A 12,386-nucleotide genomic window follows, 5' to 3' on the forward strand; every position below is an offset into this window, starting at 1 on the left:
TTTTTCTTCCACTTGTACTTCTTTGTAAAAGGGGTTTCAGGTGGGTGCTCTGAGGCAGTGTTTGCTCAGCAGCAGAGAGGTGCCAAATGGCCTGACATCCTCTGAAAGCTGTCTAAGAGATTAAGCAAATCGGTCCTTTGCTCTCCCCTCCCAGCCTCTCTGAAGAGGCCAGGTGTGAACCCTGGGAAGCTGGGTTTCACAATGGGCTAAGTTTCACTGGGCAGCCAAATTAGAACACTACTCATCCTTCTAGAAGTAGGCAGGAGTACAGCCCACTGAGAGCTGCAAAAGTTGTCCAGAGTGTTGGTCTCTGAGTTTCCTATTTGCAAAGACAGGAAATGCCAAGATGGCGCCTCTCCCTCCGGCTTACAGAGTTGTTCAGAAGCGGGCTCCTGGGGCAGGTGGCAGTGCACGTGGGTGGTGGAGGTCCATCCATGTATGTGGCTGGAGGCGCTGTTTAGAGGCTAACTGACCCACGGCTCACAAAACACCCAGCCTGAATGGCTCTGGGGCTGGGGCCTGGAGAGCACCAAGGGCAAGGCCTGGTCCCTCAGTGGGCCAAGTGAAGGGTGCTCCAGGCCCAGGGGGTGACTGCCCACACCTGCCTGGCTATTTCATCTCAGGCACCAGCACTCAGGGGGAGGAAGAAAAAATGTGAGCCTTCCACAAGGCTGGGTGAGGTGCCTGGGAATCAGGCACCTCAGAGTCAGTCTTCTTCCCAGTCCCCACAGCACAGTGGGCTCACTGGTGTCCCCTCCCCAGACACAGCAGGGCAGCTCAAGCACAGCAACCAGGGAAGGCTCCCAGAGGGCCCTTTCTCCACTCTTGCCTCCTGGCGAAATCCACCTTCCCTGGGGCTCCTGCCTGCACTCCTCTCTTGTACCAACTCCAGTGTCTCCTGTGTGAGACGCTGTGGACACAGACATGTCCTAAGCATTCAATGGCAGCTGCTAAAAAGACCAAATGTCCTCAATGGAGGTATTTGGGGTGTTCCTACCTTCAGGGTTTCCCAGGCCCCTCCCGTTTTTTTTTGTTGGTTTGTTTTTTTAATTTATTTTTGGCTGTGCGCGAGCTTTCTCTAGTTGTGGCAAGTAGGGGCTATTTGCTGCGGCGCGCGGGCTTCTCATTGCGGTGGCTTCTCTTGTTGCGGATCACGGACTCTAGGTGCGTGGGCTTCAGTAGTTGTGGCACGTGGGCTTCAGTAGTTGTGGCACGTGAGCCCTAGAGCATGCAGGCTTCAGTAATTGTGGCACACAGGCTCAGTAGTTGTGGCTCGCGGGCTCTAGAGCACAGGGTCAGCAGTTGTGGCACATGGGCTTAGCTGCTCCGCAGCATGTGGAATCTTCCTGGACCAGGGCTTGAACCCATGTCCCCTGCATTGGCAGGAGGATTCTTAACCACTGCACCACCAAGGAAGTCTCCCCCCCGGCCCCTGCCATTTTAAATCCTGGTTTTACAAGAGGGAGGATGCTTCTCTACTTTTCCTCCAGGTTCCCTACCATTTTCAGTCCCCAGAGCACTTCCTTCGCAAGCTTGGAAGAGCCCAACAAACTCACCGGATTGTGTGTATTCAGGTTCCCTGGGGCTCATGCTCCCTCTCCAGGGAGGTACAAGGGCCCTTCCTTGGCACTCAGCCCCCAAGGAGCAGGCTGAGGTCCTCTTGCCCACCCTAAGTGATGGCCCTGTGATTCTCCCTACAGCGGCACCCACCAAACTGTATCACGGCAGACAAGTGCATCTGCCCTGCCTGGGCGGGAAGCCCCTGGGTCAGGGCCATGTCCCATCCACCACTACAGCCCACAGCCAAGCCTGGGGCCCCGCTTAGCAAGGGTTGGAGGAGTGAAGGCTCTGACACTATAGATGGGGACCTGGGCTCCACCACCTCAGGCTGGGATGCCACAGTAGAGGAAGAGAAAAAAATCATAGCAAGGAGGTACCAAGGGGACCATGCTCCCCATATAGGTTTTCATCTCACACCTCATTCACTATGATTAAAATTATAAGCAAAAAAGGCATCTATAACATCCTGGCCCCAGCTCAGACAATGTGGGGTAAGGCAGTGCCCAAACAGGGTAAGGCCAGTGGAAAGAACACTTCTCTCAGATCACCACTTTGGGCTCTGGGCAAAGAAACTTAGCTTCTCCAAACCACCCTCTGTAGAACTAGCCCTGCTCTCTCAGGGTTAGAGATGATGTGTGTAAAATGCTTTAAAACCAATGCTAGTGCAATATAAATTTATCAGTAACTGATAAACAAGCTGGCAGGGGCCCTAAGCAGTCCCCAACTGTCTCATCTCAGTGTGTGTGTGTTTGTTGGGAGGTGGGGAGGGGTGTGAGGCTTTGCCAAGGTCAGAGGTCTCCACCGCCTGTGCAAGAAGAACCTAACACATAAGCCTAACACCTTGGCTGTCCCCGTTAGCGTGACCCACCCACCCCAAGGATTTCCACAGGCTTCCATGATCCTCAACGCCAGGATGAAAGGAGCCTGCTTTGGAAGGAAGACCCAGCCACGTATCACCAGGCTGGAAGGAACACCTACAGGTGCAAGGTCAGGGAATATTTGTGGTACCCATTAGAGCTCAGGGAAAAGAGTTTTAAATTCCATGACACTACTGGGAGGAGAGGAAGCAAAGAGCTGGGCACAGACACATGCCCCTTCACCTGAGCAGGAAGACTGACACCAACTTTCTCTAGCAGGGCAGCAGGCCCCTTGGCTCACCCAGTCACAAACCCAGCTCTGTTTGGTGTGCTGGGGATTCTGCTTATCCAAAACCATGGGTCCCCAGATGGCCTGGGCCACCACAAGCCATCACAAAGGAGCAGGTGTCAGCATACATTTCCTGACACAGGAACAGGCGATGCACAGGCATCCTCACTCAAGTTCATCTGAATCAGCAGCTCTTGTTTTGCTCAAGCTGATCTGTTTATTAGCACTCAAGAATACCTCCCTTGGATCATCCTGGGGAGAGAGGTGAGGAGGAGGCGGTGAGGAAAATGCCAGGCGGTGGAGGCTGCCAAGGGCTCAGGGACGAAAGAGAAAAGAACCACTGTGGTCACCCAAGTTCTTTCTATAAAGTTCACACTTCCCTGTTTCTGGTCCAGCCTATATAAACCCAGCACATCCCCAACGCTCACACATTCCTCCATTAACAGATAGATATTCATACTTAATCCTCACAAGCTAAGGAGGAACAACCCATTTTACAAAGGAGAAAGCTGAGGCTCTGAGAGACGTGGTGCCTGGCCCACAGTCCCCAGTGTGGCAGGGACAGCGCTGCCTTTCCAATGCTGACCTCTCCAACTTCAAGGCAGAAGCCCGCTCCACCACACTGGAGGAATGTGCCCAGAGGAATCACATCACCCAGGGGATGAGAAGAACTGGGTTCCCGAGCCTCGGGGTGGTAGGAAAAGGCTAGACTGATGCCTCCATCTCAGGCACAAGAAGAAAGCATTGAATTAGTTTCTAATACAGATTTCAGAAACAAGATGACCCAGACACAGAAAACCCCACAGGAGATGGCAGTTCCCATGGTCCCTGCCCAAGCTCCTTGGCCCTCACCCTTGAGAAGTGGCAACTAGCTGGGGAGGTCTCCAGATCGCTCTCTCAGACAGACAGAAAAAGATACAGAAAAATATGCATATGGTTATACCAAGTTACACAAGTCATCCCAAACTAGAGTTCTAGTGGAAAGAGCCCCAGACTCGGAGCCAGACACACCAGGAACCAATCCTGTCTCTCGTAGTCACCGGCTGTGTGACCTTGGAGCAGCCACTTAACTGCCTTGAGCCTTAATTCCTCATCTAGGTAAGGTCATGCCCATGGCAGAGCTATCTCTGGGGGTGACCATGGGGATGACGATGATGAGACAGGGTGGGCTGAGGTGCCTGAGACACAGCAGGTGTTGGGAGCTGACCATGGCATCTGGATGTTGAGACCGACTGCCCTCCTCCAAAAGGTGGGCAGTGCGGCCCGCACAGAAAAGCCACCTTTCAGCCGCTCGGACCTCGCACAAAACCCAGATGCTTCCACAGCCTCAGGACGATGATACCTCCTGACATCAGGAGCCAGTTCATTCCTCCACAGCCCCTCTCCACCCCGAACACAAGCTAGTGTGAAAAAGGGACTAAGTGACGGGTTCGTTATTTCTGTAATTTAGCATTTAAAGTTCTCGTCATGATAAAGTGCAATATTTAGCTGGAGGTTTTTTTTGTCAAGAAGACTCAAAACAACAAAGAAATCTGAAAACCAAAAGGGAAAAACCACCACAGATAAAACAGGGAAATGGCTTTTTTGGCTGAACTCTACAACTGTCAGACCTCTAGAAGTTTTGTTTTAAAGAAAAGTCTTTCTTTTCTTTCAAGGACAACCCCCTCATTTCCCTATAAAATTTAAGTGAAATTGCACCTGCCCCTTAAATGTGTCAGGGGCTAGACATTCACAGAATGATCTCCTAAAGCTTTGTCTCACGTGCCCTTAATAAAGTAATAAAGCTGTGCGGCAGGAAGAGCAGGACTCCCCTCCATTTCACAGATTTGGAGACAAGGGTGGAGACAAGCAAGGGCCTGGGCAGGGCCCTCTGGCAAGTGTGGCGAAGCCTAGTGTCCTGAGCCCGAACCAAACACCCTTTCCCACCCTTGCCCTCCTGTGCAGGTGGGGATGGAGAGTCAATGTGGTCACTCCGTGCCCAGAGCAGGGCACGTTCAGAAGTCCTGTTGCTGATGGCACCCGTGGAGGAAGGGCGAGGGCGGGGGCGCAGGGGGTGAGGAGGGGAGCCCAGGCGGGGGCAGTGTACCTGCAGTGGTGGGCTCGGTCAGGCTTGATGCTGCAGCATTTGGGACACTTGTACACTACCTGCCCAGGCTTCAGCTGTAAACTCTCGATGAATTCTTTAGTGGCATTTCCTTTGGGCACCGCCCCCTGTAAGAAAGAGAGGTGTCAGGGTCAGGCTAGGGGTTCCCTCAGTTCTGACATTCCACAGAGGCGATGGTCATTTGAAAGCAGCAATTCCACACATGGGGACAGGATATTTTCATCCCAACGACATGTGGGTTCTGTTCAGAGTTACGCCAATACCAATAATAAGTTATTGACAAAGAATTTCCCCAAGGAAAAGTGAATGATTTTCTACACTGGACAGTTACGTTGTTCCCGATGATCTTCTATTTTCATTTTACTAACATGGTTTTCATTGAATGCATCCTTTCCTATGTAAATATTACAGTGAGGACTTGACTCATCAACTACAATTTTGATTTACATTAGATTTCCCAGGGACAGTTTCGGTCTTTGTGAATTTTCATTGGTGAGCAGCACATCTAATAGTCCAGTTTTCCCAGGTCATAATTCACAGCTCTGAATGTTATTGGGTTCTGTTTAAACTGGAATCAAGTTTTATTTTATTTTTTATCAGTACTATTGTTATGGATTGGTAATCTGTGTTTAGTTCTTATGAATCCACAAGCAACTGTAAGCCACTGCCCTAAGATACTCAAGTGCTCTCCACACCAAGATGCTGAAAACCAGATGTGACTCAGGATAATGATCACCTCTGTGGTGGTGAGGAGGCTGGCAGTGGAATGAAGTGGGGGTGGGGCATATAAAGAGGCTAACCTGTCTTTGTAACTTTTTTTTTTAATTTACAAAGCTGGGAGGCGAACACATGAGTGGTCGTCATATTATCCTTTACACCCTTTCAACTGTCTTAAGTATTTCATTAAAATTTTTTCTGAAAGTTCAAAAGAGAAGTGGAAAAAAATACAGCCTGCAAAATACAGTCAGATGCCAGAAGAACCTATCATAGACCTTTTAAAAGCAAACAAACTTTGGTAGGCAAGGACTACCTGGTACATACAATGCCATTTATGCTATAGTTCTTGACATCAAACAGCCATAAAAGTACACAGCTATTGACATGGGAAACGTCTATGATAGACTGTTAAAGGGAAAAGTAGATTCCCAAACAGTATGTAGACTACAAACCCATTTTGGTAAAGATTACACACACACACACACACACACACACACACACACACGTACATGCCAAAGTATTAATGGTTATCTCATGTAGTAAAATCACAGGTAATTTTTAATCTATTAACTATATTTCTTAAATGTTCTAATATGAACATGTGACTTTTGCAAAAAGGAAAAAACGTATTTAAAAAAACAAGCAAAAAAATATACTCAGGAAGGAGCTATGCAAAGTAGGAGTATGACCAACTTTCCTGAATTTTGTAACCGAAGTGCTACGACTTGTCTCACCTTGAGACATCTGAGGGTCCCCCCTTAAGGCCAGTGAAGGGTCAGGGTCTGGAAGTCTTCACAAAGGTAAGAGAGGGCCCAGACCGCCTAGACGAGTGGATTTTTAAAAGGGGCTTGGGAAGGGCGCTGGCCCAGGCAGAGGGGAAGGTTGCAGAAAAGCCCAGAGGGTCATACTTTAAATTCTCTTTAATGTAAAAAAGTAATTGAGTTTGGGTAACTGTGTGACCTTTTGTGGATCCTGAAGCCAACAGACCGCATCTGGGAGTCACTATTGTCATGTGTACAAGAGAAATGCACTAAGGAACAGTGTTTCCCCAAGGTGATGAAGCAATAGGGCTGTTTTCCTAAATGAAGGTCGTTTTTGGTTTTTTTCAGGTCCAGTTTTTAAGGTCACCACCACCACAATTGCTGTAAATCTCAGGAGACCCTCCCCATAAAGGGCTACAAGAGCTTTACAGAACCAACGGCAATCGGAGCTCTCATTTGGTCTCCTCATTACTGCCTGTTATTCCAGACCACAGTCAGAGACATTCAACAGCGCAACCTTCCTAAAAGTTCCTCCTCCATGTGACTCCATTTGCACAAATCTCCTGGAAGGCTCATTCCCATCCAGGCAAGACCCCACCTGCCCAGTGAGCCCATCTCGCAGAGCTAGAGACCCGCTGGGCCAGCCCCTGAGACTGAGTCCTCCTCCCTCCCTCCCTCCCTCCGTTTCTCTCTCTCTCTTTCTTTCTTTAAAAGAATAGGCTCTTCTGGGCTCATCTCCACAGATTTCAGAACTTACTAGTTCATGGTAAGGGATTTTGTTCTGTATAACTCTTGATAGACAGCTGGGAGTTGGAAGGCCTGCTGAGACATTTTTGCCACTGCTGTCACGTGTGCACTAAGAAACACCCACTACCTCCACCCCTACCCCTGTTCCTATATCTCACAGGGATGGCTTGAAGCTTCCACATTACTGCACCCCGGGAGAACAAAACATACTGATTTCTTCCTCATTTCCAAAGTAATACTTGTTCATGATTTTTAAAAATGTATAGAGAAAAAAAAATGTATAGAGAAGAGAAAATTAAAAGGGAAGAATGCACCCTCTGATTCGATCATCCAAAGATTAGTACTATTAACATTCTGGAGTATAGTTTTCCAGTCTTTTCTCCTTGTAGGCTAAAAACACTTAAAACAATCTATACATCCATAAAAATGCTCATATGCTTCTAAAACATATACTTGGTCCCGCAGTGGAATCCATTTGAATCTGGGGGCAGGAGGCGTGACATAGCTCCATCAACCATTCCCCTCAGTGGCTAGCCCAAACTTCCAGTACCTTCCTCGACCTCTGCCCACTACCTTTCCTATGTCAGAGGAAACAGAGGCTGCCAGGGTAACCCCCTCCTTACTCCTCCTCTCCCTCCTCCCATCCCTGGACCCACGGGGACCCACTGTCTGGAGGACGAGGGGCCCTCAGGGGCTCATACTTCTACCTCAGAGCTTTCCCTTCAGGCTCTTAGCAGACTCCATGCTCTCCTTCCTTCACAGCTAAGCTTCTCCAAGTTGTGTATACTTGCTGTCTCTGCTCACCTCTTACTGACTCTTTTTTCTTTTTTTTTTTTTTGCGGTACACGGGCCTCTCACTGTTGTGGCCTCTCCCGTTGTGGAGCACAGGCTCCAGACGCACAGGCTCAGCGGCCATGGCTCACGGGCCCAGCCACTCCGTGGCATGTGGGATCTTCCCGGACCAGGGCACGAACCCGTGTCCCCTGCATCAGCAGGTGGACTCCCAACCACTGCGCCACCAGGGAAGCCCTCACTGACTCTTTAGTTCCAGTTCTCTGGCACCTGTTGCCTCCATACCACAGAACTGCTCCCACTAGGTCAACAAGCAACTCCCTGTGGCCAAATCCAAAGGTCAGTTCCCAGCCCTCATCCTTCTTGGGTCTCCTCACGCCCACCAGTCCCTCCTCCTGTCACTCTCTTGTGACGGCTCCATGCCCTCTTGGCCTCCACCTGCCTCTAGGGCTATGCCTTTCTCACTCTCCTGCCCATCCTGGACATGGGTGATCCTTGGGGCTCCACCACTAGCCCTCTTCCTTGTTCATCCTGCATTCCCCAGACAATCTTCCTCTATCACCAGCTCCAGCTCAGACCTCTTCTGGGGATGAAGATGTTTCTACGTGGTTGTTCAAAAGACATTAAAACAAAATAAAACAAACCCCCAAAATTCAACTTCGTAGAACTGAACCCATTACTTTCTCCACAAACTGTACTTCCTATTCTCCCCTCCCTGGCCCATGAGACATCATCTACCCGGTCACCGGGGGTAGAAACCCAGTAGTCATCTCCAGCTCTTCTAACCCTCTGCCCCACACTCCCACCCACTCGACCAACTTAATATGGCCCCAAATGATGCCTTGAATCCAATGTTCTCCCCTCCATGCCACTCTCACAGCCTTAGTTGAACCCCATCATCGTGTGCCCCAGACACTAGAGTCCCCCAGGTCTTCCTGCCTCCAGTCTCTCCCCGTATCCTGCAGCCTCACCTCTATCCTTTCTCCCCACTATTTTCCAGAGTAAACTTTCTAAAATGTGAATCTGATCATGTTATTCCCCTTGCCTAAAAGCCTTCCCCGGCTCCCTAGAGCCTTCACATGGTACAGAGTCCAAGCTCCTGGGCAGGGCTCAGGCAAGGCCACCAAGATCCAGCCCTGAACCACCCTTGCAGTGTCACCTCCCTCCCCTGACAGTCCCACCCTATGGACTACCTGGAGTTTCCCAGAGGCTCTGTACTCTCCAAGTCTTCCTCTTGTGCCCTTAGGGACCCATATTAGCACCTCCCCTCCAGCCTGTCAGGCACATCCTTGCCTCCTGCACCTACAACAAACCCACTCAGGGACCACATCCTCTGCCTTCTTTCTAATGGCCCCAGGCTACACCCAAGACAGAACCCATCACTTGGCCTTTGTGCTACCATAGCTTGTATTTGTCTTATAACACCTATCATTTAAGTATACACTGATCTCTCCTACATGACTGTAAATTCCTGGTGGACAGACACAATGTCTTTAATTTGTAGCCCAATGAATTGCCCAGGGCCCGGCATGGAACAAGTCTTCAATAAATCCAAGCTGAATAACAGTGATGATACAACAGACATTTATTGATTGCTTATATGCCAGGCACAGTTCCAAGGGCTTTACTGTACTTTGTCAATTAATTCTGACAATAAACCTATGAGGCAGAGACTATGATATTCCTCATATTATACATGAGGCAACTAAAGCAGAGAAGTTAAGCAGCTTCCCAAGATCACATGACTAACAGGTGGTGGTGGCAGGATTCAGACACAAGTCTAGAATCTATGCCTCTATCAGAAGACAACTTACATATTTTATTATTTTTTATTTTTTTTATCTTTTTGGGTGCGTTGGGTCTTTGTTGCTGCATGCGGGCTTTCTCTAGTTGTCGCGAGCAGGGACTACTCTTCATTGCAGTGCGCTGGCTTCTCATTGCCGTGGCTTCTCTTGTGGAGCATGGGCTCTAGGCGCACTCTAGAGCCCTACTGAAGCAGGCTTCAGTAGTAGGTGCGCAGGCTTCAGTAGTTGTGGCACGTGGGCTCAGTAGTTGTGGCTTGCGTGCTCTAGAGCACAGGCTCAATAGTTGTGGCACACAGGCTTAGTTGCTCCATGGCATGTGGGATCTTCCCCAACCAGGGATCAATCCCATGTCCCCTGCATTGGCGGATTCTTAACCACTGCGCCACGAGGGAAGCCCCCAACTTACGTTTCTATTCTATTAAGTGACTGAAGAGGGTTTTCTTTTTAATTGCCTTGATGCCATAATATCATTCTCCTGTGAAGAACTGTATAACTACACAAACATTAAGACTGAAATAGGCCCAAGATAACAAGGCCTGTTTCAATTAGTATCCAGGATAATATGATGATGTAAAAAGGACACACTTGGAAAGGGGTGGACACAGGTTCCAAAGAAGCACCAATGATTCCATTTATTTCAAGCAACAAGTATGAAAACTTGCTTAAACTGTTTCAGGGGCCATGGGATCACGGCATGAGCACACCTGCTGGTCTAGTCTGAAACTCTCCCTCTAATAGCTCTGCCAGGAACAGGTGACCAACCCCAGGCCTGTGTCAAAAGGCCACCTGTCTCCTCCACAGAAAGATAGGAGGTAGGTAACCCCCAAATTGGTCACCCTCTTCTCTCTGGAGCTAGAAAGATTTTCCGGTCAGTGTTTATGGATTACTCAGTGGCAGGTATGAGAAACTGCCTGGCACTAGGCAGAGTGCAGCACCCTCCTCAAATGAACCCTGAGGCAAGTCCCTGACCTGATCCAGGGAATGTGTCAACACCTTTGGGCAAAGTGTGAGAGGCCCTTCTCTGGCTGCACGCAGCACCCACGCACATTACACGGCACACTGCAGGACGACCCGGTGCTATTCGTCGTATGCTCCCACGGACCTGACATCATTCTGCCACCGTACTTGCCCGAGTAAATACTCACTGATTCTTTACACAGTTGTGCTCAATAAGGTCACCGAGAGAGAGACTCCAGAAGGGATTACCAACTGCATGTTGAAGTGAGTCCTGTTATTCCGGTTTGGGCAGCTGAAACTCCAATCACTGGCCTGCAGTGGTCTCAGATAGTCATGTGAGGTCTGTTTATAGCAAGGTGTTCACAGGGTGGGATTCAAAGGCAGGGAGACAGATGAATTTTCTTTCCCTTAACAATGTGGTTAAATTGAATTCATTTACATTCCTCTTGTTCTCAAATCTCAGATTTGAGATAATTTACAATGAGGTTAATAAACGATTAGGTCCAAAGAAAGCAGGGGCAAAAAAAAAAAAAAAGCTGATCATAGGGTTGACACAACTGCTGTGATTGTGTAGTGCTTGGCTTTGGGCTTTCAGCAGCCAGGACAAAAAGAAACACGCTCTCAGCTTTAAGCACCTTCTGGGAGACAGGTGTTGTCCCAGATCTAAATTTTAAATGGAATCCTTCAGGATTCCTGAGGGGGTTCCTAGGATGAGGAGTTAAAATGTATTTATAACTGGAAAAGGTCAGGTGGTGAATTGGGATGGGGCGGGGAGACAGAGCAGGTACCAAGGTCAGAAAGAGTCCCTGAGCCCAGGTTGCCTTCAAGAGGCTGCCTCCTCCAGGCAAGCGGAGCCACTCTCGACCTCGCACCGTCTCAAGTGTTTCAGGAACACAGAAAGCTCCTTTGAATACATTACACAACCTCAGAGCAGGCAAGGAGAGGGCAGCCTGAAATCAAACACCGGTCTGACTCACGCGCCCGCCCACACCATGCCACCTCCAGGCCAGCACACCTGCCAAGTGAGGTACGGCCCCTCTGTCCACCTGCCCCCTTCCCTCTTCTTATAGGCCTGTCTATCCCTTTCACCCCATTTCTCAAATGGGAGTTCCACCTCCAAGTCATTTCTTTCTTCCCTTTTCTGCTCAAGCTCTTCGTGGACCCACTTACTACTCTGTTGGAGTAAATGACTGCTAAATGGTCCAGAAAGCTGTAGTGGTTGCAACTCTTCTGATGTTACAGTTGGAATAAGAATTTCAGAGCTGAAAGGGCTACCAGTAACTGTCTGGGGGAGACTGCAGGAGTTTTTTGTTTTTGTTTTACTAGTAATATTAACAAGCCAAAATGATATACAATGCATACATTGTTATACATTGCTTATAACCTCCAGATATAAACTTTTCTGAAAAATTATACACAACATGAATTCCTGAGATACAAAACATTACAATCCTATTAGGGAACTCCTTAGAATCCTGCAGTGATGCCTTTTTAAAAACAGACTCTGCCTGCAGTGTTAATAAGGAACCCCTAATTGACTTGCTTTCAGTGTGAGATCTGGGCTCCCCAACTCTGTTCCTTGGAAGCCCGGGGTGTCCCAGGGGTTCCTTCCTCTGCAGCCCCACCTCTCTATGTTTTGTGTACTGGGTTTTGCATAAGATGTCACATGTTGGGAGTGGGGAGAGGCAGGTGGCAGCATGAAGAGCCGGAGATGGGGCAGGTCTGCAGGGCATGCTTTGAGTTGCTCCCCTTACTAATGGTAGGTATTTGACAGACGCTTTATTTTTTTGCCCCATT

At 49.0% G+C, this 12,386-nt stretch overlaps 1 protein-coding gene across 7 annotated transcripts in view; it reads right to left on the minus strand.

Annotated features, from left to right (window-relative positions):
• ZDHHC3 (zDHHC palmitoyltransferase 3) overlaps nt 1-12,386 on the minus strand; it is a 59,182-nt gene that overhangs the window by 26,837 nt on the left and 19,959 nt on the right. For all 7 annotated transcript variants that reach the window (XM_089919170.1, XM_022573411.3, XM_089919171.1 and 4 more), the window contains one exon: nt 4,793-4,917. In XM_089919170.1, the coding sequence (XP_089775296.1) occupies nt 4,793-4,917 (125 nt within the window). The remainder of the gene's footprint in view (nt 1-4,792; nt 4,918-12,386) is intronic.

The sequence above is a fragment of the Delphinapterus leucas genome, chromosome 10 (assembly GCF_059928025.1).
Source record: "Delphinapterus leucas isolate spDelLeu-1000000601 "Yukka" chromosome 10, BTC_Dleu_Yukka2, whole genome shotgun sequence".
Lineage (NCBI taxonomy): Eukaryota > Metazoa > Chordata > Mammalia > Artiodactyla > Monodontidae > Delphinapterus > Delphinapterus leucas.